The following is a 24,975-nucleotide window of genomic DNA, read 5'->3' on the forward strand; positions in this document are numbered from 1 at the left end:
CAAAGAGCCGTTCAAAAGAATGGCTCTTTTGGCTCTTTTTAAATATTTAGTCAGTTTTAAGAAGCCAGCTTGGGAGCATCTCAGTTTATCCTGGAAATAATCACTGGGAGGTATTATGAGGTGAGATTTGTAGTCAAATAATTAAAGCTCAGATATCACACACCAATATCTGAGTTTGAATTATTCTGAAATATTGATTATTACCTCATTTCTCATGTGTGGACTATATTCCATAGGGTTGCACAAATCCCTCTGCTTAGACAGTGACATCATTATTTTGATTTACCTTTAGTACAAAGTGTGTGTGTGTGTGTGTGTGTGTGTGTGTGTGTAAAACTACGTTGACTTATGTTATTCATACAATACCTACTCACAAATAAACATAAAAAACAAAGCCGGCTGCAATGAATTTCTGTGCAAAACAGCTTTTACTACAAACACTTCCACACAAGAACATTGTTATCACACAAGAACATTTTGATAGAAAACTATTTTATTTTTTAAAGTAGATAAAATTAGAATAAATAAAATGGAAATGTCTACATACTACATACTATTACTACTGTAAACTTTGCAAATAGGACATCAGCCCCTTCAAGTCAATGAACAATAACAAAGTGGGCTGCAATGAATGTCTGTGGAAAACAGCTTTTAGTGAAACATTTCTATACAAGTACAGTATCACAAAAGAACATTTTTAATGATTTTAAAATAAGTTTTAAATGAACACAAAATGCAATGTAAATGCATGCACAACTAATAACTAATATCATCACGCTATAAAGGGTTGGCCTGCGCTGGGTGCGTGCGCCCCTCCCCCTATAACTGTTCTGTCTCCTGGAGGAGCTCATTTGTATGAATCTGTGTGAAACACGTATAGGAAAAAAGAATGATAGAAAGAACGGCTCCTCTCCAGTCGCGACTCGGCTCCCATCGTTCATGTTTATGAGCCGTTCAAAAGAATCGATTCGTTCGCGAACGTCACAACTCTATGAGTTACATTCAAACCGCTGTCCTAAAATAACTAGATTTGAAGCAGATCAGTCAAACAGGACTCGTTTTTATGTTTTGTGTAATAAAGTAATGCTTACTTCAGATGTTATATCCCAGCAAACACAGAACGTTGTGAGGACGTTGCCAGTTAGTCGTCATTTGGTCAGCGCGACATTACTTTATGGCAACGTTGTGAGGACGTCGTGGTAAAGTTCCATTTTTTAAAATCTTGGCTAACTTCCCAGAAACGTCGTGTGCACGTACTCAAAAGACGTCACTAGTTAGTAGAGGTGGGCAGATCGATACTTATATCGATAATATCGATACCAACGTTGGTATCGGTATTGATCGATACCAACGGGAAAATATCGATACTTAAGTTTCAGTTTCTCTCGTTTTGCGACCTGGCCGTGTTTGTCAAAATGCTGCTGCTGTCACAGAGCAGAGCAAGCTCTCAAGAGTGCTGCTCGTGCTCGACACTGCTCTCAGCAGTCAGGCGCGCGCACCGCTCAGCCGCGCATTTCCAAGTAGGTATCGCTGCAGCCCGGAGACCTCCAAGTGGGAGGAGCTTTTGCCGCAAGTGGGCTGGACTTCACGGAGAGCTCCAAGTGGGAGGGACTTTTGCCGCTAGTGGGCGGGACTTTACAAATGGGCGGGGTTTAAGCGGAAATTTCACATTGCGTCATTGCCGGGGTGCCCGCGAATGAGGAGGGCATAAAGTAGCGATACTAATGAAAAACAGATTTATTGTTTTTCATTGTAGTTTACATTTTATTAACAAGAGGTTATATAATTTTGTGACAGCTGCAAACATTCAAGTATATTAAATTATATAAATTTTATAATTATATCAGTATCAAGAAAATGAATGAGTAATTTAGAGCAATAAAATGTTTACTGTATGTTAATGTTTTTCTTTAATGCAAATTTGAAATCTGAGGGAGAAATTATATTGTTTAGATTGTTACAACCCCCTTGGCTCTAGGTGAAACAACATTATAAAAAGCAGTAAATGTACAAATAAACATTTAATTAAAAAAAAAAAAAAAGAAAAAAAAATCTAAATGGTAATACAAGAATTAATAATAATAAAAATAAACATTCCAAGACTTAAGAGGAAAATATTATTGGTACCAAAGTCCAATTTAAGACACTCTTTTCCCCATCTCCTTTTTATCACCAACTCAATCACAGGTAACACTCCACACCATTAAAAATTCAAGTTTTATTTGTTAAATGACATGCAAAAAGCAGTGAAATGTAGGTCTGGCATACTCTTTTTAGACTGTGCAAAAAAAATAAAATAATGAAACAACAGGAAAAAATATACTGTATAAAATATACACAATATACTGTATTAAACTACTACACAGATGATTTGTAGAGATGCTACATAGAAACTGCTACACAGATGATGTGCAGAGATGTAGACAATGTGCAGTGAGGATGAGTTGCATAGTTAGGTTGTCAAAAAAGCAGTGTGCAGAGAGTTATTGGGTAGCCCTAAACAACCAGTCTATAAAGTTCAGTGTGTTTAATGTCCATGTTTAGTAGTCTGATAACATGAGGGAAGAAACTTCTCCTGAGCCTATCTGTTTTTGCCATCAGACTGCAGAAGCGTCTGTCTGACTGTAGCAGATGAAACAGTGGATTTCCAGGGTGGGTGGGGTCTTTAAGGATCTTAACAGTCCTAGATTTACATCTTCTGGTGTGGATGTCTTGCAGAGAAGGGGGAGATGTTCTGGAGATGCGCTCAGCTACTCTTTGCAGGGCATTTGAAGGTATTGAAGCTGCTCACTCTCTCCACTGGGGTCCCGTTAATGATGATTGGGGTAGATCCACTGCTGCCTCAAAAAGAAAAGAGTTATTGTAAAATATTATTACAATTTACAATATTACTTTTTCTACTGCATTTCTTATCAAATAAATGAAGGCCTGGTGAGCATCAGACTTCAAAACCATTACAAAATCTGTCCAACCCCAAACAGAACAGATATTTAAGGAACCTGAGGTTTTAACCAGCTTGATTTTTATCAGCATTGGAACACTTTGCTGCTGCTTTCACTCCAAGGCTATGGATTATATTTTTACTGGAATGAAGTGTCATTAATCACTAAACATTCAGTCCAATGACATCCTAAAATAATTCACTGTTGACAAGTTAACATTAACTAAAGTACAATGCACATTTATGTGAGGCTTCTACAGAATGTAATGTCATTTACATTCCATCATTTGTCATTTAGGACAGTCTCGGACCATACCCCTGGAGCAATTTTAGGGACAAGCGCTGTTGCAAATGTCCACCTTTAAAGTATGAACATAATTTATCCACACAAAGACCCACATACACACACATTAGTCAAAAATCTTCAGAAAAAATAAATGACACATCTTGATGCATAGAAAGAACAAAAAACAGTTTACAGGAAAGTGATCCTTTAGGTTTGCAGAGAGAGGCGGTAACCAGGTCACTGAAATGTAACTTCTGGCCACCCAGACTTGAACTTTCTGTAACACAAAGTTTACACATAAGGTTTTTGTTTGTTTGTGTTTCCTACAATGACAAAATTAATTCTACACCTGTTGATATGTAATGCATGGTAGTGGACACTGCAGTTAGCCTCATATATCCACTGTTATGATTATTAAATTGAAAAATGAATTTGGTAATTAAACCAAATGTTTCAATTGCATTACATTATTTGGATTAACGTTACACGTAAAAATAGATAACATTTTAAAAATATAACAGCAGGTTTTGAAACAATGACCAGCTTTGTTAAAGTCAAGCATTATCAGTTAGGAGAAGACTCATGTAAAGACTATTGTAACGAAGACTCATTCTTATGGAACACTGTACTAAATCTATTAATAGTTATTGATCGCTTAAATATCAGTGCAGTTATAATACATAGGCCTGCATATTTTACGTAACGTTAGTAACAATGCTTGCTTGTGGTCTTCAGTGTCCGTAATCTGCAGCGTAAATCCTATTTGTATTGCAGAAATATTTAGCAGAAAAGGGTAACAGACACAATAAAGATGTAATTTATCTGTGCTGCTAATGCTGTCTTAACGTGCTCTCGGAATAATCGTAAATATGAGCTTTGAAGGTAAAAACTGCACATGAATGTCCTCCAATTTTCAAACTTGAATGCAATGAGCTTGTAATCATGATTTAACTACGTCAAGACTAAAACATCTACCGCCAAGATACTGCACTTTTTCACAACTTGTAATACGTTGTACAACTCTAAACTTACCCCTTCAAATTCCTCTTTCTTGACGCTGAAAAGCCTTGGGAAGTTGACGTCGTCTTTTTTTCTTTCTTTTTTTTTTTTGGTGGGGTGGGGGGGGGGGGGGATTCGCAGCGTGCATTAACCCTGTGACATTAAATAAACCAATTAAAAGGCTCTGGAGGTTTGTACAGCCCACTTGGAGCTGAAGTCCCACCCATTTGGAGCTGACCCGCCCATTTGGAGCTGGCTCCGACCTCCGTTTATACCTATCTCCGCATTTCTAACAGCAGTCAGTCAGAGGCGGAGAGAAAGAGGAGCGTTGTATGGCTCTATTTTCATGCCGATCTACCCTTTTTGTGTTAGCTGTGAAAGGCATGAGCGTAGAAAGCTTTTCAAAAGTGTGGGGGATGGATGTGGTTTGTTTATAAACAATAAAAATGATGAACACATTGACAGAGGGGTCCAAAATGCAGGGCTTAAAGTTCTCTGGCACTGTGCGGGATTTCCGGCTTGCAGCATTTGGCTGGGAAAAAAATAATCCTACATTAAAAAAAAAAAAAAAAAGAAAAAAAAAAAAATCAGAAAAACGGAGAAGAAAACGCAAAATCAGAAAAGGGGAGAAAAAAATGCCCACACAAAGCTTTTTCTCTGGTGGTATAAATAATGTAACAATTTACTGTTTTAAAACATTAAAATAATATACACTTTTATTTCATAGTTCTTCAACAGGTATGCAAACAATATCCCAATAATAGCAATTAGCATTAGTCCAAAAAACGAAATATAATACAGAAAACACTCGACATGTCAACAAAACGATTAACAGAACATCTTCCCAAACACATATCAAGCTTATTTAAAAACCTCTAAAGCATAAACACTCATTCAAAGTACCTGGAAAAGGGAGATGTAAATAACCATAAGTTCCCGCCTCCTCAGCACGAGCTTACCGATAACACCCCAAGAGAGGCGGGACTTAAGGCAGAACAGCCAATCATCAGCCGATCACACTCAAAGCCGTTGTCAAGTTTGAGAGGGAGGGGGGAGGAGGCAGCCGCGGCGAGCGCAGACACAGAGCGGCCAGAGAAACGGAGGAACGACTGTAGTAAGGATTTGTGCAAAACTGCGGAAAAACTGCAGAAAATGTGCGGGTGTCGAACCCTCTCACCGGGAAAAGTGTGGGTGTTAAAACCCCCACATCCCCCACGGGTGCGACGCCCCTGGTGAAAGGGATACTAGTTTCTATATTTAAACTTCACCTAGATGTGTACCAGACTTAATTATTTTTATTATTTTTCAATAGCTGATTCTCCAAGAGCAGTGGATATTACAAGGCGCCCATCAGAAATGATTGTGAAGGACCTGCAGCCTCTTTCCATAGTGGAAGATGTCGGCTTCAGGAATTTTGTATAAGGAGAATTTGTTTTATATTGTGAAGTAAAACTTTGTGACTTTAAGAAAAAAATACTGAAAGAAGTAGAAAGAAGTGCACTAAAGAGGAGAAACATTTTTTTTATTAACATGCTACTTGAAAAGAGAATTTGTTTTTACATTTTTTATATTTGTGAAGTAATCATTTTGTAACTTTGTTTATTTAAATAAATCAGAAGTAACCAAAAGTTGTTTCTGAACAAAAGCTTTTGTAGTACTGATTAATAACCCAAAATGCAAATCACAAAAACAAATTAAAAGTCATGAAAATTCATTTAGATTTAGGTTGAAGACACATCCACCTTAATTATTAAAAAGTATCGGTATTGGTATCGGTATCGGCGATACTGGCCCTGTATTTACTTGGTATCGGATCGATACCAAATCTAGCGGTATCGCACACCTCTACTAGTTAGTCCCATTGGGGACGTTGTAGCGACGTGGTCAGCTGGTCTTCAGATAACTTTTAATATTATTGCACTAGATGTATTATTATTATTAAGATACCATTTGAACAGCATATTCTTTGGGAAATATACAAAAAAATTAATCAAGCATGTTAAAATAATTATATATATATATATATATATATATATATATATATATATATATATATATATATGCCATCAGTTTAAGAACAATAAAATAAACAATTTACTTAGCAAATGGTGATAATGTTTGTTAATGAAAGAGAGTACTACGGGACAAATTAACATTTAAACCTTAAACTAGCAGCGCACGTCACTTTCTGAGTGAAGTGCGCGACGTGCGCGTGCCCGTCATTTTGTAACGGTCAACTTCCAGCAGACGGACACGGAGGAAAGGTAAGTCCTATAAATCTACTTTTATTCATAGATTTTAACTGATATAACGTTAAATGCCATCAAAGAGGAGTAGTGTTTTGTATTTTTGTAGGTTTTCTCTTTCAATTTAATAAATAAATGCTCTGTTTGGTTAATTAGCTCAAAAGCAGTCTCAGAGGTGGTCTAAGGTAACGGTAACTGTTAAAATCGAATATAACCTTACCTGTTTTAAATTATTTGAAATTTATCACTATAAACTATACAGTATTAACTTTCTAATAATTAAATTTTTAACCGTAGTAACGTTAATTAGTTAGTTTGAATACCTGCTGCTCGAGCTTGATGATGCTCATGCTAGCCATGCTGTGAACTTGAATATAAACCGATATAACGTTAAATATAAAGTTTAACGTTAATTAGACCGAGGCTGCCGAAATCATGTTCAGTGTAACGTTATGTGGGATTAATAATTTCCCCTTTTCTCCCTCAAGTGGCAGGCTTGTAAATTCTGTCATCTGTTCATTATTGGTGTTGATGGTGTTTTTCACATGCATGCTTTTTAATGCTAGTTTAATTCTCAAATTGATCTGATACTTTCGTTTCACAAAAAGTAAACAAATTGTTCACTTTCTTAGGGCCTGACAACCACCAGTTGAGTCCATGATTCAGTGAGTTCCTTATAAGGAAATATATTTGTTACCACCTAGTAATTTAAATGTATTATTTATTGCTTTAAAATGAACACATATATTTATCATCAGGGGAAGAGACAGTCTGGGCAGCAGCAACAAGACAACTATTACAAGTAGAGATGGGTTTCAAGAACTGGTACTAATTTGGTTCCTGACTTGTTCAGTACTGAAAACATTTACATAAGGTACAGGATCAATAGTGCTGCTATCAGTATTCTTGTAACATTGATTCATTACCCTTTAGACACAACCACATATCCTCCAAATCATCTCTGCGTGGATGGCAGCAAGGATCCAGGATCAAGAGATCATTCTTCATGGAGACTGTTCCACAGGAAGCAGTTTCTCCTGGGTGAAAAACTAAACCTGGTTGTTTCAGCATCACTCAGGCAAGACTAAATACTTTTAAATTGATTTCAGTTGGTTATGTGTTTCAGGTCATCCTGACCATTCTGCTGTCCTGGATGTAAGGCCGTGCTGGAACTACATTTCTCGTGGTTGAAAGATTTGTGCAGCGGTATCCAGACATATAACGCCCCATCACACGGGGCGTCAACGCCTCTCGTTTACTTTTAAATGAAGTGACGTCAAGCATGGTGAAATTAATTCTAGAAATTAATTCTAAATAGAAGTTGAAGACTTCTCAAGCGCCAATGCAGCCGTCCTCCAGTCAGAACATCTTATGCAAATACCCAAGCGCAGACGCAAGCCAATCGAGTGCATGCAATACCAGAAAACTAATGTGATTGGCTGTCACTATGAGAAGAGACAGTAATTCTGATCCGATATCAGTGTCGTTTTTTGCAAAAAAATTTTTAAATCAATGTAGAATTTTCTATACTTCTGTGTAGGGATGTCAATTTTCAATCATTTCCATGATTGATCGTCGTTTAAATGAATGATCAAATAATCGATTAATCGTTAACCTTAATGCTGCAAAGTCTATTGCAGTAACAACCAGTCACTGGTATGACAGGATGTGCAAAAGTGTGTGTGTGTATATATATATATTAGGGGTGTAACGGTTCACAAAATTCACGGTTCGGTTCGATACGATTCACTGGTGTCACGGTTCGGTTCGGTACGGTTCGGTACGTTTTAGATACAGCAAAAAGAAAAATTGGCAGATAAATTTCCTTGATTTTTAAAAAATGTTTTATTTATTAAAACTAACAAAGTATGTTTTTTTTTGTTTTTATTTTTACATTGAACAATGATGGAGCTATTCTTTACCCATATTCTATGGTGTTTTCTTAGCAGCATATTGTATAAACAAAAACAGCTCCTTATAAAAAATAAAAAAAATGAAAATGTCATATTGTTGTAGTAGTTATGAACACATAGAAAGATGTAACCTTTTATATGGAACTCTATAACTCTTTATATTGAGTGTGTTTTTACTCAATTGGTTCTCTATAGGGCTTATGTTTTTTGGAACAAAGCAGGAATTACTCTCTGGCTGAAATAGGCTCGTGAAGGAATATTGTAACGGGGCTCAATTACATTAAGCATGTTCTTAAAACCTGCGTTTTCCACTACAGAGTAAGGCGCTCGCTCACTCAGTACGCGCTGAAGGCTCGTTGCAAAATGACTAAAGGGTCTTTCACACAGGACGCGGTATGCACGGTGCTGGACCCTGGGCTCAGCGTTGCCCTTCAGATACAACGCGATTTGCGCTGCACCATACCAAGAGCAAAGTAGGTGGAGTTTTCAAAACTGCCCTTGCATACGTTCTATTTATAACAGTTCTTCTATCTAATAACGTGCAGGCCTGTTAATTGTATCGTACTGCTCAGGAAATTCCGACACAGTATAGTACTAGTCCATTTTGATTTCCGTGCTTGTTTGGATGCCCCGATCGATTGGTAAAGTGCACCCAAACACGAGACCTGTTGGTTATTGGAGGATTTTCTATTTCTGGTCTTTTAAACGCATTGGCCATTTTTTAAACGAGCCTTCAGCGTGTACTGAGTGAGCAAGCGCCTGACTGAGTAGCATAACATAAACATATAAGTTGGTGTTTTTTTCTTCTTCGGGGGTGTCAGGGGCGTTGCCTGTTACGTCGTTTGGGTTATTGGGCTACCTTGTTGAATGCATATCATTATATTTCACAATTCTTTTTTCCAAATATAATTAATTAGTCCAACGAACCGTTCGGTACATAGTGCGTACCGCGTACCGAACCGAAAGCCTCGTACCGAACGGTTCAATACGAATACGCGTATCGTTACACCACTAATATATATATATATATATATATATATATATATAAAAAAAACTGTAAAATATATATTTTACAGTAAAGACCAAAAGTTTGGACACACCTTCTCATTCAAAGAGTTTTCTTTATTTTTATGACTATGAAAATTGTAGATTCACACTGAAGGCATCAAGGGCTATTTGAGCAAGAAGGAGAGTGATGGGGTGCTGCACCAGATGACCTGGCCTCCACAGTCACCGGACCTGAACCCAATCCAGATGGTTTAGGGGTAAGCTGGACTGCAGACAGAAGGCAAAAGGGCCAACAAGTGCTAAGCATCTCTCGGGGAACTCCTTCAAGACTGTTGGAAGACCATTTCAGGTGACTACCTCTTGAAGCTCATCAAGAGAAAGCCAAGAGTGTGCAAAGCAGTAATCAAAGCAAAAGGTGGCTACTTTGAAGAACCTACAATATGACATATTTTCAGTTGTTTCACACTTTTTTGTTATGTATATAATTCCATATATAATTCCACATGTGTTAATTCATAGTTTTGATGCCTTCAGTGTGAATCTACAATTTTCATAGTCATGAAAATAAAGGAAACTCTTTGAATGAGAAGGTGTGTCCAAACCTTTGGTCTCAAACTGATATATATATATATATATATATATATATATATATATATATATATATATATATATATATATATATATTAGACAGTTTCATCTGATGCACGCGCCTGGACCTAAGTTAACTTCCGGTCTGTGTTGTGTATATCGGTCTGGCTGCGGTGCCATCTACAAACGCAGTTAAAGGCAAGGTGATGAGTAGACTGAAGTTGGGCTCAGGTGGTTGTGCTGCGGGATGTTTCCCATACATTTATTTATTTTTGGAGACTCGCCACAATTTTAAAACTGATCGATTTTCGAAAAGGCTTCGTTGAATAAACATGAGTAACGTTACGTACTGCACGTTTAATAATTCCTAACATTTAGATGTTTAAATATCAAAGCGAGGCACAGGTGTTTTTATATCGCTGTATTTCTGAAGGAAGACTTGCATGTTATATGTCTGATAAAGCAGCGTGTGAGCGTAGCTCTGCTTTGTTTACAGCTGTTACTGGGGAAACCTCTATTTCTCGCGCTTTATGTCTATGCTTTAAAACATCTCCTGCTGGCAAAGGATGAATTTGCATTTTCATTAAGTCCGCCTGATCCACGCAGCAAACATATTTTGTTTGTTATCAAAAAATATCTACTCTAGAGGGACTTGGCTGTTGTTATTGATTCTATTTGGAAGTCTACCGGTTAGGTTAGGTCCACAAAAGCGCGCATGCGCAGTAACGTTTGTTTATGTTGTTGCCGTTGAAACCGTCTATATATATGTGTGTGTGTGTATAATGTATGTGTGTGTAAAATACATTTCTTTTAAATTTATAGCACAGTAATGAAGGCAGCAACATGTGGTAGATGGGACAGAACAAGAATCTATCATTGTTCTAATGTATTATCATACGAAAGGGAATGGCTCCTATACAGCGTGCAGCACGTAAACACAACCAGTGCGCAGAATGATGCACTTGAAGCAACACAGAGTCACAGTGTGTAGCATTACTCACAGAAATGTTCAAAACACCAAAGGAAGAGATATTGTTGTGTATTATATGTGTGCAATATTTTGAGCCTTTTCTTTTAACAGTTTTAAATATCAGTTATTGTGCGCTCTTGAAGAGAGTTTCATTGTTTTGACTGTAGTAACTAGGGCTGGGATGATACGCTAATCTGCCAATTCAATACTATCCCGATACTTGTGTGCCGATTCAATATATATTTATAATTATATATTTATAATTTAGCATTGTGATTATAGTTATATAACTATTGCAATTCGTGACTTAACCAAATTGTCTGTAAAATGATGTTTGTTTCTGTAGATTTGAGGGAAAGATTAAAAACAAGGAGGTCTGGGAATGACTGAAGGGATCTGACAGCAGTGAGGGAAGGAAGTAATCACCAGAATGTAAGTTCTTTGAGAATGTGTGCTTTGTTTATTACAAGTTGAGTTTTCATTTAAATGTGGCAATGTACACAACTGGTCAAAAGTTTTAAATATATTTTAAAAGTTTAATTTATTTCTATAATGCACAGCTATATTTTCAGCATAAATTACTCCAGTCTTCAGTGTCACATGATCTTCAGAAATCATTCTAATATGATGATTTACTGCTCAATAAATTTTTCTGATTATTATCAGTGTTGAAAACAGTTGTGCTGCCCAAACATTTTGTCTACACTACAGTTATATTTATTTATTATTTATTTATTTTATTTATTTATTTTATTTGGGGGTGGTTGGCTAATAGCAAGAATGCATAAAATTGAAAACCAGTGGTAGAGAAGACTTTTGTAATTTTACAAAAGATTACCTTTTTTTCAATGTTTTGAACTTTGTGTTTTATAAAATAATAATGAAGAAAAAATTCAACTTTCCAGAAATGCTAAGTTTTCTTCCCCATCATTTCTAATATGGGGTGCGTTTCCCTAAAACCAACTTTGGTCACAAATTCCTTCTTTACCAATAGAGTTCAGTGGAACTAACAACCGTAGTAAGCTAACTGCAGATGTGATTTACATCATGTATGTCATGAGCAGATGTACACTTTGATCTTAGCGGCAATAATGCGATTTGGTGCATGTAAATGCACTGATTTGTGATAATCAGCAATGTTTCCCGATCAGCAAATCAGTATATGAAAAAGATCATGTGACACTGAAGACTGGAGTAAAGTTACTGAAAAATTAAGCTTTGCCTCATAATTATTTCAATAAATATGTTTAAGTATATTCAAAAAAGAGTATGAAAACTGTTATTTCTTTCTTTCTGTTTTCTTTTTTTTTTTTTTTTTTACAATTACTTTAAAAAAAATTTTTTATCAAATTAATCTAGCCTTGGTGAGTAGAAGAGACTTCTCTTGAAAACCATAAAGAAAAGATTCCAGATTTTGACTGGTTGTGAACATACATGAGCAACATTAACAAGATGATCCTCCCTTTCAGCTCAGAGAAGGATGTTGACAGCAGGCCCAGGATGAAGAAGAGGAGGAAGAACATGTTTAACAATTTTCTATAAGCTTGCCATGTGTTATAATAAAAACAATGAACATGACTACAATAATATGCTAAATGTTATTAAAAGATTACAGTTTGCAAGAAGTCTGAGTGTCTGACTCTACACTAGAGGAACTCTTTCCTGAAGAAGATCAGGTGCTGAGAAGAAGCCTTGTTCTACAGCAAAACACTGCATCAAGCCTCCTGTCCTTCCCTCAGAAGAGCCTGTCTTCTGCTGCTGGGGTAAGAAACACACTCTTCCTCTTCTCTATCAGCTGTCCTGCACCTAACTCTGCCTCCTCAGCACTGTCTGAAAGAGTCATCTCCACAGTCAGTAATCACAGATCACAGATTCTTCTGAGAAAGTCGATATGCTCATTTTCTTAAAAAACTTAGTTTTTTCGGGTGGGACAAATAATACAGGAGAGATGCTAGAAATCTCTATATTGTTCATTTTTCATATCTTTACGCTTTATGAATGTTTTTCTTCTGAGAAGCTCAAAAATTATGGTTCTTTGGTAATTGTTATATTGTTTAGTTTTATCCTCTGATAGTGAGTACAGAGCCCTGATCATGACATGCAAGAAAAAGAAAGAAATCATGTCCATGATTTACTAATTCGTTTCCTCTATGTACTAAATGTGCACGATTACTTTTTGTTTCATATCTATTTATCATGTATTTTTTGTTGCACTAAATTATGTTGTATCAATAAGTTTACTGATAATTATTTTTAATTTTCACTAATAACGTCATTAACCATCTCCCCATCTTTAAGACAAAAATTTTCTATTGTTTATATTGTGTAATCTATGAATTGATGTGTTTAGTTTTCTGTGCTCATAACTTAGTAACATTTTGCATGTTTAAAGAACAGGTGCGATGTTCAAAATGTTTTGGCTTAGTATTTGTAGAAAGTAGTGCTGAATAAATATTGATTTCTGAATGAATGCAGTGTGTTTTTGTCTATTTTATATTAGAATGTAATGTTTTTGTATTTGTTTGCATTGCATGTATGTAATTAATGTATTATCTATGAATCCCCTATAATTAGATTACAATTAGATTTCATAAGGTTTATTTTTTGCACCAGAGATGGATTGAGTTTATTAGTTCTTTATGTATTTCAAGGTAATGGTGAGGTGAAAATATGAATTACCAATATGATCCTGTAATGTCACGTCCTCATAACGTGCCAGTTTGGTCGTCAGGACATACTCATCACCAGGGCCGTGCACAGACCTTTTGAGGGGCATGTGCTGAAACTGAAAAAGGGCACCCCCTCCCTTTTTTTATATCAATTATATATATTCTCTTTTTTAGCTATTCTGTTTGGTTTCATAAGCTAATTTGTATTATTTGGTTAACATTTTTATGAATGACATTGAGAAGAGGGGAAGGTGAGCAATGAGTCAAGTATTTTGGACTAACTTTTTTGAAATATAATTTAAGTAATTATGTCCAACACTACGGTACAACTCAATTCCAGATTATAAGAAACTATAGCCATACCGTTACTATAACATATCCAACATGTTTCCGCATACCTGGCAAAAATTTGATACTGTGGTGGACCAGGGATGTTGGTCTCCTGAAGGTCTCTTATTCACTACACTTTCCCTAAAATGAGCCAGCAATGAAAAAATAAATAAAAATAGTGTGAAAAGTACAGTTGCAGTGAAAAGCATTTCTGAAGCATCATGTGACACTAAAGAGTACTGAACTGGAGTAATGATGCTGAAAATTCAGCTTTGATCACAAAAATAAATTACATTTTAAAATATATTCAAATAGAAAACAGTTATTTAAAATTGTAAAAATATTACACTATATTAATGTTTTTGCTGTATTTTGGATCAAATAAAAGAAGCCTTGGAATGAATCATGAATTACATTCTGCATGATAAAATATAAAGATTTCACAGTGATCTTCTGTCATTTTTTTTTTGTTACTACTACATTACTGTAGTAAAACCATGTTTTACTACTTTTTATACAGAGAGTATACCATAACATGATTATCCTAAATGTTAAAAAATTAACTGTATCAGCAATCATAAATCAAAGAAGAAATTTCTTAGAAATATAGTTATCTAGGTGACGAGGATCACTCGCTGCTTTGTGTAAGTTCCAGTTCGAAACAGCGCGGGAGCGCACCTGTTATGATTTTCCGATGGTAAAAAACAAAGTATATGTTGTTGTTATCAATATATAGTTTTTGACCAGCGAATGGGTGCAAATGTTATTTATTTTTATTTTTTGTCCGTCATTAAAAAGGCGACGGCGCCTGCCGCTGCGGGCATCACATTACATTTTCATCTACAGGTGACAAACTAGTTTTTGTAGCTATATAGACGGAGCGCTCAGTTTTTCCTGTGGTAAAATGCATTTGGCCAAAATCGCATTTTATAAAAGATGAAATGCTACTGTATGCACAGGCTATTTAAGTGTTGGCTATGTATTGGCTATGACTAGATGGCAAATGCTAGCCCTCTCTCTCTCTCAGGCGACGTCCCACATGTCTCAGTCAGTCAGACAGACATCCAATAAATAAAATATGAGCCTTTATAGACATAGTGTTTAGTAGTACTTATTCAAACAACAAGATATTTATTTACCCTTCGCAAAACTGTTCAGCTCCGCTGTTGTCTACTGTGCGGCTGCTGTGGAACTTCAGTTGATTCAATGAATATAGAGGGGGCGGAGTTATCAGCTTACTGACAGCTTGAGGATCGAATAAGATTTACACAAGCTCGTTTTAAGAACTTTCATTTGCTAAATATTTGTAAAACAAACATACAGACGTAAATGGTGACCAATAGCATTAAAAAAAAAAAAAAAAAAAAAAAAAACACCACCAAAAAAAGGGCACTTCGGAGTGTAAGGGCAAAAAGGGCATGTGCTCTGCACAGGTTGAGCCCTACCTGTGCACGTGCCTGCTCATCACGTTCCAGCGACGTTCCACTATAACGTTGCCACGACGGATATGGGAATCACAAAGTTACGTCACTGGAACGTTATGTGGTACGTCGCTGAGACCAATATGGTATTTTATAGGAACGTCCTCATAACGTGCCAGTTTGGTCGCTGGGACGTACTCCTCACGTTCCAGCGACGTTCCACTATAACGTCGCCACGACGGATATGGGAATCACAAAGTTACGTCGCTGGAACGTTATTTGGGATGTCGCTGCAACGAATATGGTCTGGTCCAGTTACGTCGTCACAACGTAACTGTGTTAGCTGGGATGCAATGTTTACGGTCTTTTGGGGGTAGGATAAGCAATATATTTAAATCGTGTAGGTGGGTGTGTCTGCTGCGCACTGACGACACAAGTAACTGATCAAACACAAAAAAATGGCTTATTTCTTTATGAACAAAATTATTCAGGAATTATTAAACATGAATGTATTAGTATCAGAAATTGATTTTAATATATTACAATGAATAATACAATTATGTTGTTAATATTGCTCTATAATGAAATAAAAAATTTAATTTACTATCTGGGAAATAAAGCTTTGTATTTATTTCTTAAATCCGTACTGTATATAGTCAGTTTTTTCTCTGAATAAATTCAGATTTCAGAGCAAACACTTTGTTCTTTGTTTAGGTCGTGTCCGTCTGATGTTATCATGTTCATGATGCTCACTACTGTAATGAACTTAGCTTTTTAATAATTAGGGGAAATTCCCGACATTTAAAAAATAACCGTTTACATACCTAGGGTGTTCGCATTGTAATAATGTACAGAGATACTTCATATTTATAAACGCTGACTTGTTAGGTGATGTTTTCTCATTAAAATAATACAAATTCCTATTAATTCAATGGAGTGTTTTCGCACACTAGGGATTACCAATATGGCGGCGCGTTGGCTTAATGACGTCATGAGCAATCCAGTTCTATATTATAGATCAGTGGTCATCACCCGTAATCGATGCTTAAACATTCCCATTTCAAAGCATTTATTCAACAAAATGTAATATATTTAACAATTTGTGATAACAAAATATTCATTTCATAAAGGCTGTAGTACTGTGGGAAACATAAGTGGAATAGAAATGTTAATTTTCACTGCTCTATTTGTCTTCTTTCCCAAGCTGAAGTTTTGAAGCAAATATTCCCCACAGTCCATCTTCATGTGTGGTGGGTGCACCGAGCAAACTTACTCAAATCTTACTGAAACAAGCAGAGACCTTGTGTCATCTCTGTTTAATCAGGGGTGAAAGAGAGAAACATAAGGCTGACACAGATATATCGTTTTTGTACGACCTGTGATTATTTATTCTGCAACCGGCATCATGTACCCAAAACAAATTATATTTTATGTTTAACTACTAAAGAGATATCAGAGTCAGCGGCACATATCAGAAGGTCTAGCCGAGGTGAGGCTGCTCTCGGCAGATACTTGATCACTGAGCTCCCACTGATCACGTGGAGGTGACCGTCTCCGAAATCAGCCAAATGCATTTTTAAATAGGCGCTGTCTTTATAAATAAACTGCAGATTTGAGTTTTAAACAACTACATTCTCGCCTGAAATACTTTTAAAATTACATTTCATGACACAATAACAGTAATATTCTGAAAAATGATCCGCATAAACGGTGGTTGAAATCACAGTGCTGCCTCAACCAATCAGGATGTTTAGCACACAAGTCCCACGCCCAAAATTTCCAGATCGTTTGAAAAATTACTACCTGGCCAGCAGGGACTTTCTGAGGGGCATTTTTTTTTACCCAGAACTTTATTTAGTTCCTGGTTCCTGCTGTGGAAACACACCGAGTACCACCCCAAAGTCCCTAGTTCATGGGCAAGTTCCTGCGGTGGAAACGCGGCTTAAGTGGACCGACCTTGGTATTTTAGGGGCACCGTAAGCGCTGCAGGATGCTGCTACTCGTGCAACATGGCACAGTCCGGTCATACTATTATTTGATGAGGGGACATTGCGTAACGCTGCTGTCCAAAGACCATATTTCTAAGGTATGTTAGGCCTATCTTTGCCCGAGCTTGAATTAGATCATCATTTTCTGATCTCAAATAAAATGCTTATAAATAATAACCATACTGTCAATGACAGAAAATCGGAAAGCGTCCCTGCTGTTGTGAAACATCCGGCGTTCCCCCCGTTCCCAGCTCAGGTGGTGCGGTCGGGTTTGGAGCAGGAAGTGGGAAGCGGAAGACTGTGGCCAGGAACGCTGACGACTTTTCTCTTCACAACTATTATTACATTCTTTATTCGCATTATTCACTTAAAGTACACCTGCATTTAAGGAGGACATCGAAGCACACCGTAAGTGTAAAGGCGTGATTTTACACGTTTTAAACGGCGGCTCAGAGGTTAGACGACCGAATCCCGAACGCATCAAGAACACGAGTCCTTATTTCTCAACAAAACACATTTATTCCGCTTTATTTCTCCTCGTTTGCTTGATTTGGTGTCCTCACTTCAGATTTAGCGTTTCTATTAAAACCAAATAATCGTTTTCGTCTACGTGTATATACGTGTCCATTTACACATTGCATTCATTCACATTAATTATGTAACGTTAGTTATGATATTTGGTAGAGATGATGACTGACGTGTTTGTTTAGTGTCCTAGATAGGCGTCTTCCTTACAGTGCGAGTTCACAACAGAAGTGACTCCTAGATAGTGATTGTGCAAGTGTGAATCTGGGACGTGTTCTCATGTCTGTCTTATATGTGAGCCAGACTTACACGGATGTGATGCTCTGAGATCATTTGTGACCCTGGACATGATGTAAAGAACTGGTTGTGTGGAGTTTGATGGTGTTCTCTCTCTCTCTCTCTCTGTGTGTGTGTGTGTCTCTCTCTCTGTGTGTGTGTGTGTGTGTGTGTGTCTGTCTGTCTCTCTCTCTCTCTCTCTCTCTCTCTCTCTCTCTGTGTGTGTGTGTGTCTCTCTCTCTCTCTCTGTGTGTGTGTGTGTCTCTCTCTCTCTCTCTGTGTGTGTGTGTGTGTGTCTCTCTCTCTGTGTGTGTGTGTGTCTCTCTCTCTCTCTCTCTCTCTCTCTCTCTCTCTCTGTGTGTGTGTGTGTCTCTCTCTCTCTCTCTCTGTGTGTGTGTGTGTGTCTCTCTCTCTCTCTCTGTGTGTGTGTGTGTGTGTGTCTCTCTCTCTCTCTCTCTGTGTGTGTGTCTCTCTCTCTCTCTCTCTCTCTCTCTCTCTCTCTCTCTGTGTGTGTGTGTCTCTCTCTCTCTCTCTGTGTGTGTGTCTCTCTCTCTCTCTCTCTCTCTCTCTCTCTCTGTGTGTGTGTGTGTGTGTCTCTCTCTCTCTCTCTCTCTCTGTGTGTGTGTGTGTGTGTCTCTCTCTCTCTCTCTCTCTGTGTGTGTGTGTGGTCAGGTCATGTGGAAGGCAGCCGCTGGTCAGTCCGTCTCTGTGTCCGTGGATGATGGAGGAGATGATTGGGAGACCGACCCGGACTTTGAGGTGACAGACTCTCTCTGATTTCCTGTGCATCACTTCTCAAGACATGCTCATTCATGCATTATGTGTTTTTATCAGTGGATGTAGATGAAAATGCGTGCAGTGTTTATTTGTTTTGAGATGTTATAACTCAATCTAATCACAGTCTTGTGAATGTGTGCATCAACCTCTTTCTGCACATTCATGCACATTTCAGCAGTAATGTTTTCTCATTCTTGCTAATGTGGGTTTTTTTTCCACTGATGTCTCAATTTTTCCTCCCAATACAGAATGATGTGTCAGAGAAGGAGCAGCGCTGGGGTGCCAAGACTGTGGCCGGCTCCGGGCATCAGGAGCACATCAAGTTAGTCAACTTCTTAAAAACAAAGCATCTTTCCTTACAATACAAGGCTGTACTTTATATCCTTGCAGGGTAAAATAAGAATTGCTTTAAAAAAGAGAGAAAGAAAATACTATATTGCAGAAGCTGCCTAAAGACTAATCTCACGAGCTAGTAGTTTTTTTTCTTTAGGACTGAACTCATTCATTTATAATTTTATTTTCCCAGTCAGTTGCATAAAACGTAGATTGGTTTAATTAGAATTTTAAAGTTAGTCTTCTAAACCCTAGTTGGTGACAGTAGCTCTTAACATAGAAACTAGGTTTATATAACTGGCCCCAGCTTTCCTCTCAAACACGATGATGATGATTTACAGAATATAACTTCCTCTTGTGTTTCTCAGTATTCATAAGCTGCGTGAGCGAGTGTCGTCTGAACACACGGAGCTGAAGCAGAAGGAGCTGGAGCACATGCCCAAGGCGTCGCACGGGTACGGAGGAAAGTTTGGGCTGCAGCAGGACCGCATGGACAAGGCAAGAGGCTTCGCTCTTCTGATGCACTTCTCTGACGCAGCGGTGTGCCTTCATTCATCAAAACTGACGTGTGTGTGTGTGTGTGTGTGCAGTCGGCCGTGGGACACGAGTATCAGAGCAAGCTCTCCAAACACTGCTCCCAGACGGACACCTCCAAGGGCTTCGGAGGTAAATTCGGCGTGGAAGCGGACCGTGTTGACCAGGTGAGTCTCAGATCTTCAGAGGAGTGAGTGTTTGAGCGCTCAGATTCACCGTCTGTGTCTTCCTGCAGTCTGCCGTGGGCTTCGAGTACGCTGGGAAAACAGAAAAACACGCCTCGCAGAAAGGTGCTTCCCTCTCGGTGTTTGAGATCCAGTGTCCCAGTGTTGATGCTGATGCAGTAAGAGTTGTGTGGTGTTGTTTCAGACTACGCCGCGGGGTTCGGCGGCCGATACGGGGTGCAGGCGGATCGTGTGGACCGCAGCGCCGTCGGCTTCGATTATCAGGGAAAAACAGAGAAGCACGAGTCACAAAAAGGTGTGCTTTCCTCTCCTCACAGACGGCTCTGGACGTATGGTGATGTCCCGAGCTGATTAAGCGTTTGTCTAATTGATCGTTATCGCCTCGAAGTCCAGTGATCCGTTAGCTGTGATTCCAGTGTCGTGCAACAGGTGGCAGTATACACTGAGCAGTGCACAAGAACAATTCTGTATGTTCTAGTGCCTCTCACGATTCCTAGTTTAGAGTATATTTGATGCCGTGTAATCACTCTGCAGTAATATATTTACTATTTAACCTGTTTGTATCTGCTGTCAGACTATCTGAGACATCTTGTCGTAACTCATTGCTATAGATTGCGTCTTTCTTTGGACTGATAGACTGCCGTTCTCAAACATCATGCTTTCTAACTTACTCCTGTTTATGTTGCAATTAATCTGCTTATTGTGTATATAATAGGGTTGTGCTGATAGATGATAGTATTATGTATCAATGATTGTCAGAGATATCGTCTGTGGCTGACAGCAAGATGATTATTACATTTAAAATACAAGAAGTTTATATCAGTAGCATCATATTAATAATTATGACCACACGTGTTTCTGTTCACAATGTTTGCCATCGTTACATGTTCACATCTACAGATTACGCTAAAGGCTTCGGTGGCAAATTTGGAGTGGAGACTGATAAAGTGGACAAGAGCGCCGTGGGCTTCGAGTACCAGGGAAAGACTGAGAAACACGAGTCTCAGAAAGGTTTGTCTCGCATCTCTCACGCCTCACGGTTTGAGTGTGACAGTACAGATACACAGAAGATTTAGGAAGATGTGTCAGAGTGTTTTGTGACCGTCTCTGTCCTGTGCTGTGTCTGGTGTGTGTCAGACTATGTGAAGGGCTTCGGAGGGAAGTTTGGTGTTCAGACGGACCGTCAGGATAAGTCTGCGGTGGGATGGGATCATCAGGAGAAACTGCAGCTGCACGAGTCACAGAAAGGTAAAGACACTACTCTTCTGAGGCTTGTATTGGTTTGAACGACATGAATTTGAGTAATCGATAACTGAGTGATCCTTTTCTGTGTCAAATATTCCTTTAACATGCGCCGCACATGCATTACTCCAGATTACGCCAAAGGATTCGGAGGGAAGTACGGTGTGCAGAAAGACCGAATGGACAAGGTACACTGATCCGTGGTCAGATCTTCACAGTTAACACCGAGTCATTCAAAATCACATGACAAAAACTGTAGCTACTCATGTAATCGCTTCCATCACTCAGTGTTTGAGGATGACTGTGGTGTGTGATGTTGTGTTCAGAGCGCCGGCACGTTTGAGGAGGTGGAGAAGCCCAGCGCGGCGTATCAGAAGACTCGTCCTGTGGAAGCAGGTCAGGACACACACACACACACACACACACTATTATAAACTCATCACAGTGTAGAGGTTTATAGCATGTGCTGTGTTCAGCTGGCAGCGGCGCCGGAAGCATTAAAGCTCGCTTCGAGAACATTGCGAAGCAGAACGAGGAGGAGGACAGGAAGAGAGCAGAAGAAGAGCGCGCTCGACGACAGGCCAAAGAGAAGCAGGAGCAGGAGGAGGCACGCAGGAAGCAGGAGGTAATCAACTATGACTGATTATAAACTATACCATATCACTGGAGCTGGGTATCGTTCGAATGGTATCCATACTTCCATTTCTCCATCGGTTACAGAAAGCATGTAGAGAAATTGATTGGTGCTGTTGAAATGTAGATTTTACAACAAGTATCTGGTTCCTGATCTTAGGTGTCTGATTCTGGAATTAGAATTTTTTTTTTTTTAACATGTCAGATCTCAATGGGACAGTAACACAATAATTGTACCTGTGCCACACTTTTTTAAAAATGTAATATGTAGTCTAGTTTTAAATTAATCACAAATGGCTATCGTTCACTGTGTTGGATCAACGACATTGATCATTTTCTCTCTTGACTCTGACTAGTTGCACTTATGCATCCTTTAACAAACGTTAGCTTGTCCTTTATCAGTGTTTGTGTACACGATGCATGAAGGGCACAGAAAGGGAGTAGCAGCACAAAGCAGAATACTGTGAGATCATGTGCTTCTGATGGTTGTGTTGGTCAGGTGGAGAACACTGCAAACGTGTACGAGGTGGAGCCGGTCTCAGCAGAACCCACATATGAAGAACCGCTCCAGGAAGACCTGTACCAGAACCCTGAGCCGGACGAGCAGGACCAGACCGCAGGTGCGCTCCTGACACATCACCTGAAGTTAACACAATCTGAAGAATGAGCAAGTCCAGTGTAAACATGTGCATCCATCTAACAGTCTGTGTTTGGCCAACCCTGACTGACTTCATCTGTGTCTTTCTACTTCATATGATTTATTATCAGATCCGTAATTAAAGACAGCTATGATAGTTTCCACCGATCTACTGTATTTAGAGTGAATAGTGTTGCCTTGCTTTTGTAACCGTAATAATTCAAAACAATGTAGTTAATTGTTGATAGTTTCTGTCAGTTTGAAGTCGTTTGAAGCTCCTGTTTGTGCAGGTGTGTGTTCTCTCAGTGCTTCGGTGACGTGTGTGTGTGTGTTTCAGGGGCTCCGTTGTACGAGTCTGGAGAGGATCTTGGTGTGACGGCCGTGGCTCTGTATGACTATCAGGCTGGTGAGTGATGGATCTGAGAGACTTACGAGATCATAGTATTGCACTAAACATTTCTTAGTGTGTTTATGCTGTACGTGAGAGGCCTGACACCAAAAGTAGCTCACTCCTGCTATACCAAAATTAATAATAAAAAAAACAAGTAAATGGGTACATTATGGCTAGAGATAGTATTTAATTTGTATAAGATTTGAAAAAGAGAAAGAAATTCATTTAATTCATCATGCATGAAAGTGACAGTCTCTCTATTTAATAAATGCATTAACAAATTTAATATATTTGATAAATGCTGTTCATTAAACTTTATATTTATCAAAAAATCCTGAAATAGTGTATCATTATTTCCCCACAAAATATGAAGCAGCAAAAAAAAATTAACATTGATAATAATCAGAAATGTTTCTCGAGTCAAATTAATTGTAACGATTTCTAAAAGATCATGTGACACTGAAAACTGGAGTAATGAAGAAAATTCTGCTTTGCATCACAGGAATAACATTACATTTTATAATATATTAAAATTGAAAACATTTTGTATTTGTAAAAATATTTTACAATATTATTATTTACCTTTTGATCAAATAAATTCATCCTTGATGAGCAGAAGATAGTTATTTCAAAATCGTTAATAATTGTAATGTTTCCAAAATTTTTACAATATAAGATATATATTTTAATGTGCTAAAATATATTTTTAATAATGAGTGATGGTGCGTGGCTTGTGGGTGTGGTCAGATTTTCCTTCTTTTTTTGTCTCCAGCTGATCACATGCCATATATATACAAGTACATAAAATAATACTGTAAGTCTAAGAAGTCAGAATTACAAGATATAAACTCAGTTGTGACAACAACAACAAAAAAAGTCAGAATTGCGAGATAAACCCACAAATTACCTTTTCTTTTTTATTCAGCGATGGAAACGAGCTTCCATAGTGTTGCTCTTTCTAATTCCAAATTTCACAGGTCCACATGTAGTTTTGTTTGCATAAAACGTGTTTGCCTCGAGAAGAGAGTCCTGTAACGTGCCTCTGTTTGTCTGCAGCGGGTGACGACGAGATCTCCTTCGATCCGGACGACATCATCACAAACATCGAGATGATCGACGAGGGCTGGTGGAGGGGTGTGTGCCGCGGCGCATACGGACTCTTCCCGGCCAACTACGTCGAAGTCCGACAATAGACTCGCTCCACGCGCTCTCTCCTCGTCAGACGTCGTCCTCCAGTTCATGCTTCCAGTCCATCATCAGCCCTGCTCTCTCTTCTGTCACTGTAGCATATCGAGCGTTCCTCTGTCATTCTGCTTCCTTCAGATCAACTCTCACTTCCGGTTTCACATCAATAGGTGTGTGCGCTTTACTGGATACAACTGCCATTAGAGATTTTATGAGTTTATTAACTCAAACACACACACATACATCCACATGAAATAAGAGACCAAAGATCTGAGATCTTCTGGCATGTTTTAGAGAAGTAATGTCATTTGTCATGAACACAGGCGTCGTCTTAGAGCTGCGTCCGTATGAACACTTTTAGTTAATTTCCGTGTCTTTTTGAAGTGTTGGGATTAACTGGGTTAAGTTTGAAAATATGAATGCTCTCAATCAATGAAGGCCAAAATATAATGCCATAATCCATCACTGCTAAAAACAACTTTAAAGGTATTTGAAGGGTTGTGTATTAAAATAACTGATTAATGTCTTATGTGGCGTGAAGTGTATGTTTGATTTGCATCGTCTCTCGTGCTTCGTGTCGATTTATCTGTAACTTCTAGACAGGCTCTTGATGTGGTGGCAGATTGATGTCGAGCTTTCTTTGAGTGCATGACATTTTTGTGACGCTGAATTATTTGGAATGATCTGGTGCAGAGGAGTTAATTCTGTTTAATGGCTTAGCAGCAACTTATGATACAATCGGTGTTTTGCTCTTTTAGTTAAGTATTTTTATTTCGAACAAATTATCTGTGCTTCTCTATGCTGGCTATCTTTACAAGGCTGTTTTATAAGAAATATCATTTAAGAATAAAAAAATAAAACGAGTATTTTTCACAATCCGTTATGCAGCCACACCCTC

General features: G+C 38.2%; 1 protein-coding gene and 2 long non-coding RNA genes across 7 annotated transcripts; 2 read left to right on the forward strand and 1 right to left on the reverse strand.

Moving 5' to 3' along the window:
• Positions 1 to 1,519: 1,519 nt before the first annotated feature.
• On the reverse strand, positions 1,520 to 4,328 carry LOC127977107 (uncharacterized). Its single transcript, XR_008158092.1, has 3 exons — positions 4,260 to 4,328; positions 3,421 to 3,504; positions 1,520 to 2,837 (listed from the first exon to the last, which is right to left on the reverse strand). It is a non-coding gene; the product is annotated as an uncharacterized LOC127977107 (long non-coding RNA).
• A 2,036-nt stretch (positions 4,329 to 6,364) lies between these two features.
• LOC127977006 (uncharacterized) lies at positions 6,365 to 13,690 on the forward strand. 5 transcript variants are annotated; one of them, XR_008158066.1, is made up of 6 exons: positions 6,376 to 7,137; positions 7,231 to 7,297; positions 7,406 to 7,513; positions 7,599 to 7,932; positions 11,298 to 11,383; positions 12,421 to 13,690. It is a non-coding gene; the product is annotated as an uncharacterized LOC127977006 (long non-coding RNA). The 5 variants fall into 5 exon arrangements; XR_008158068.1 differs by having other exon boundaries at positions 7,599 to 7,627; XR_008158069.1 differs by lacking the exon at positions 7,599 to 7,932.
• A 3,625-nt stretch (positions 13,691 to 17,315) lies between these two features.
• On the forward strand, positions 17,316 to 24,970 carry LOC127977613 (src substrate cortactin). Its single transcript, XM_052582584.1, has 16 exons — positions 17,316 to 17,457; positions 17,555 to 17,767; positions 18,833 to 18,919; positions 19,186 to 19,259; positions 19,639 to 19,768; positions 19,861 to 19,971; positions 20,040 to 20,094; positions 20,174 to 20,284; positions 20,890 to 21,000; positions 21,127 to 21,237; positions 21,364 to 21,419; positions 21,558 to 21,627; positions 21,708 to 21,856; positions 22,364 to 22,484; positions 22,839 to 22,907; positions 23,949 to 24,970. Exons 1-16 carry the CDS (start codon positions 17,362 to 17,364, stop codon positions 24,083 to 24,085), a joined length of 1,701 nt encoding a protein of 566 aa, XP_052438544.1. The 5' UTR covers positions 17,316 to 17,361; the 3' UTR covers positions 24,086 to 24,970.
• The last annotated feature ends 5 nt before the right edge of the window (positions 24,971 to 24,975 follow it).

Source organism: Carassius gibelio, chromosome B18 (genome assembly GCF_023724105.1).
Source record: "Carassius gibelio isolate Cgi1373 ecotype wild population from Czech Republic chromosome B18, carGib1.2-hapl.c, whole genome shotgun sequence".
Classification (NCBI taxonomy): domain Eukaryota; kingdom Metazoa; phylum Chordata; class Actinopteri; order Cypriniformes; family Cyprinidae; genus Carassius; species Carassius gibelio.

Coding starts and splice junctions, on each gene's coding strand:
- LOC127977613 (XM_052582584.1), top strand. CDS start 17,362: ATGCTGCTACTCGTGCAACATGGCACAGTCCGGTCATACTATTATTTG. Junction 17,458..17,554: donor CCAAAGACCATATTTCTAAG/GTATGTTAGGCC, acceptor TGTCAATGACAG/AAAATCGGAAAGCGTCCCTG. Junction 18,920..19,185: donor AGACCGACCCGGACTTTGAG/GTGACAGACTCT, acceptor CTCCCAATACAG/AATGATGTGTCAGAGAAGGA.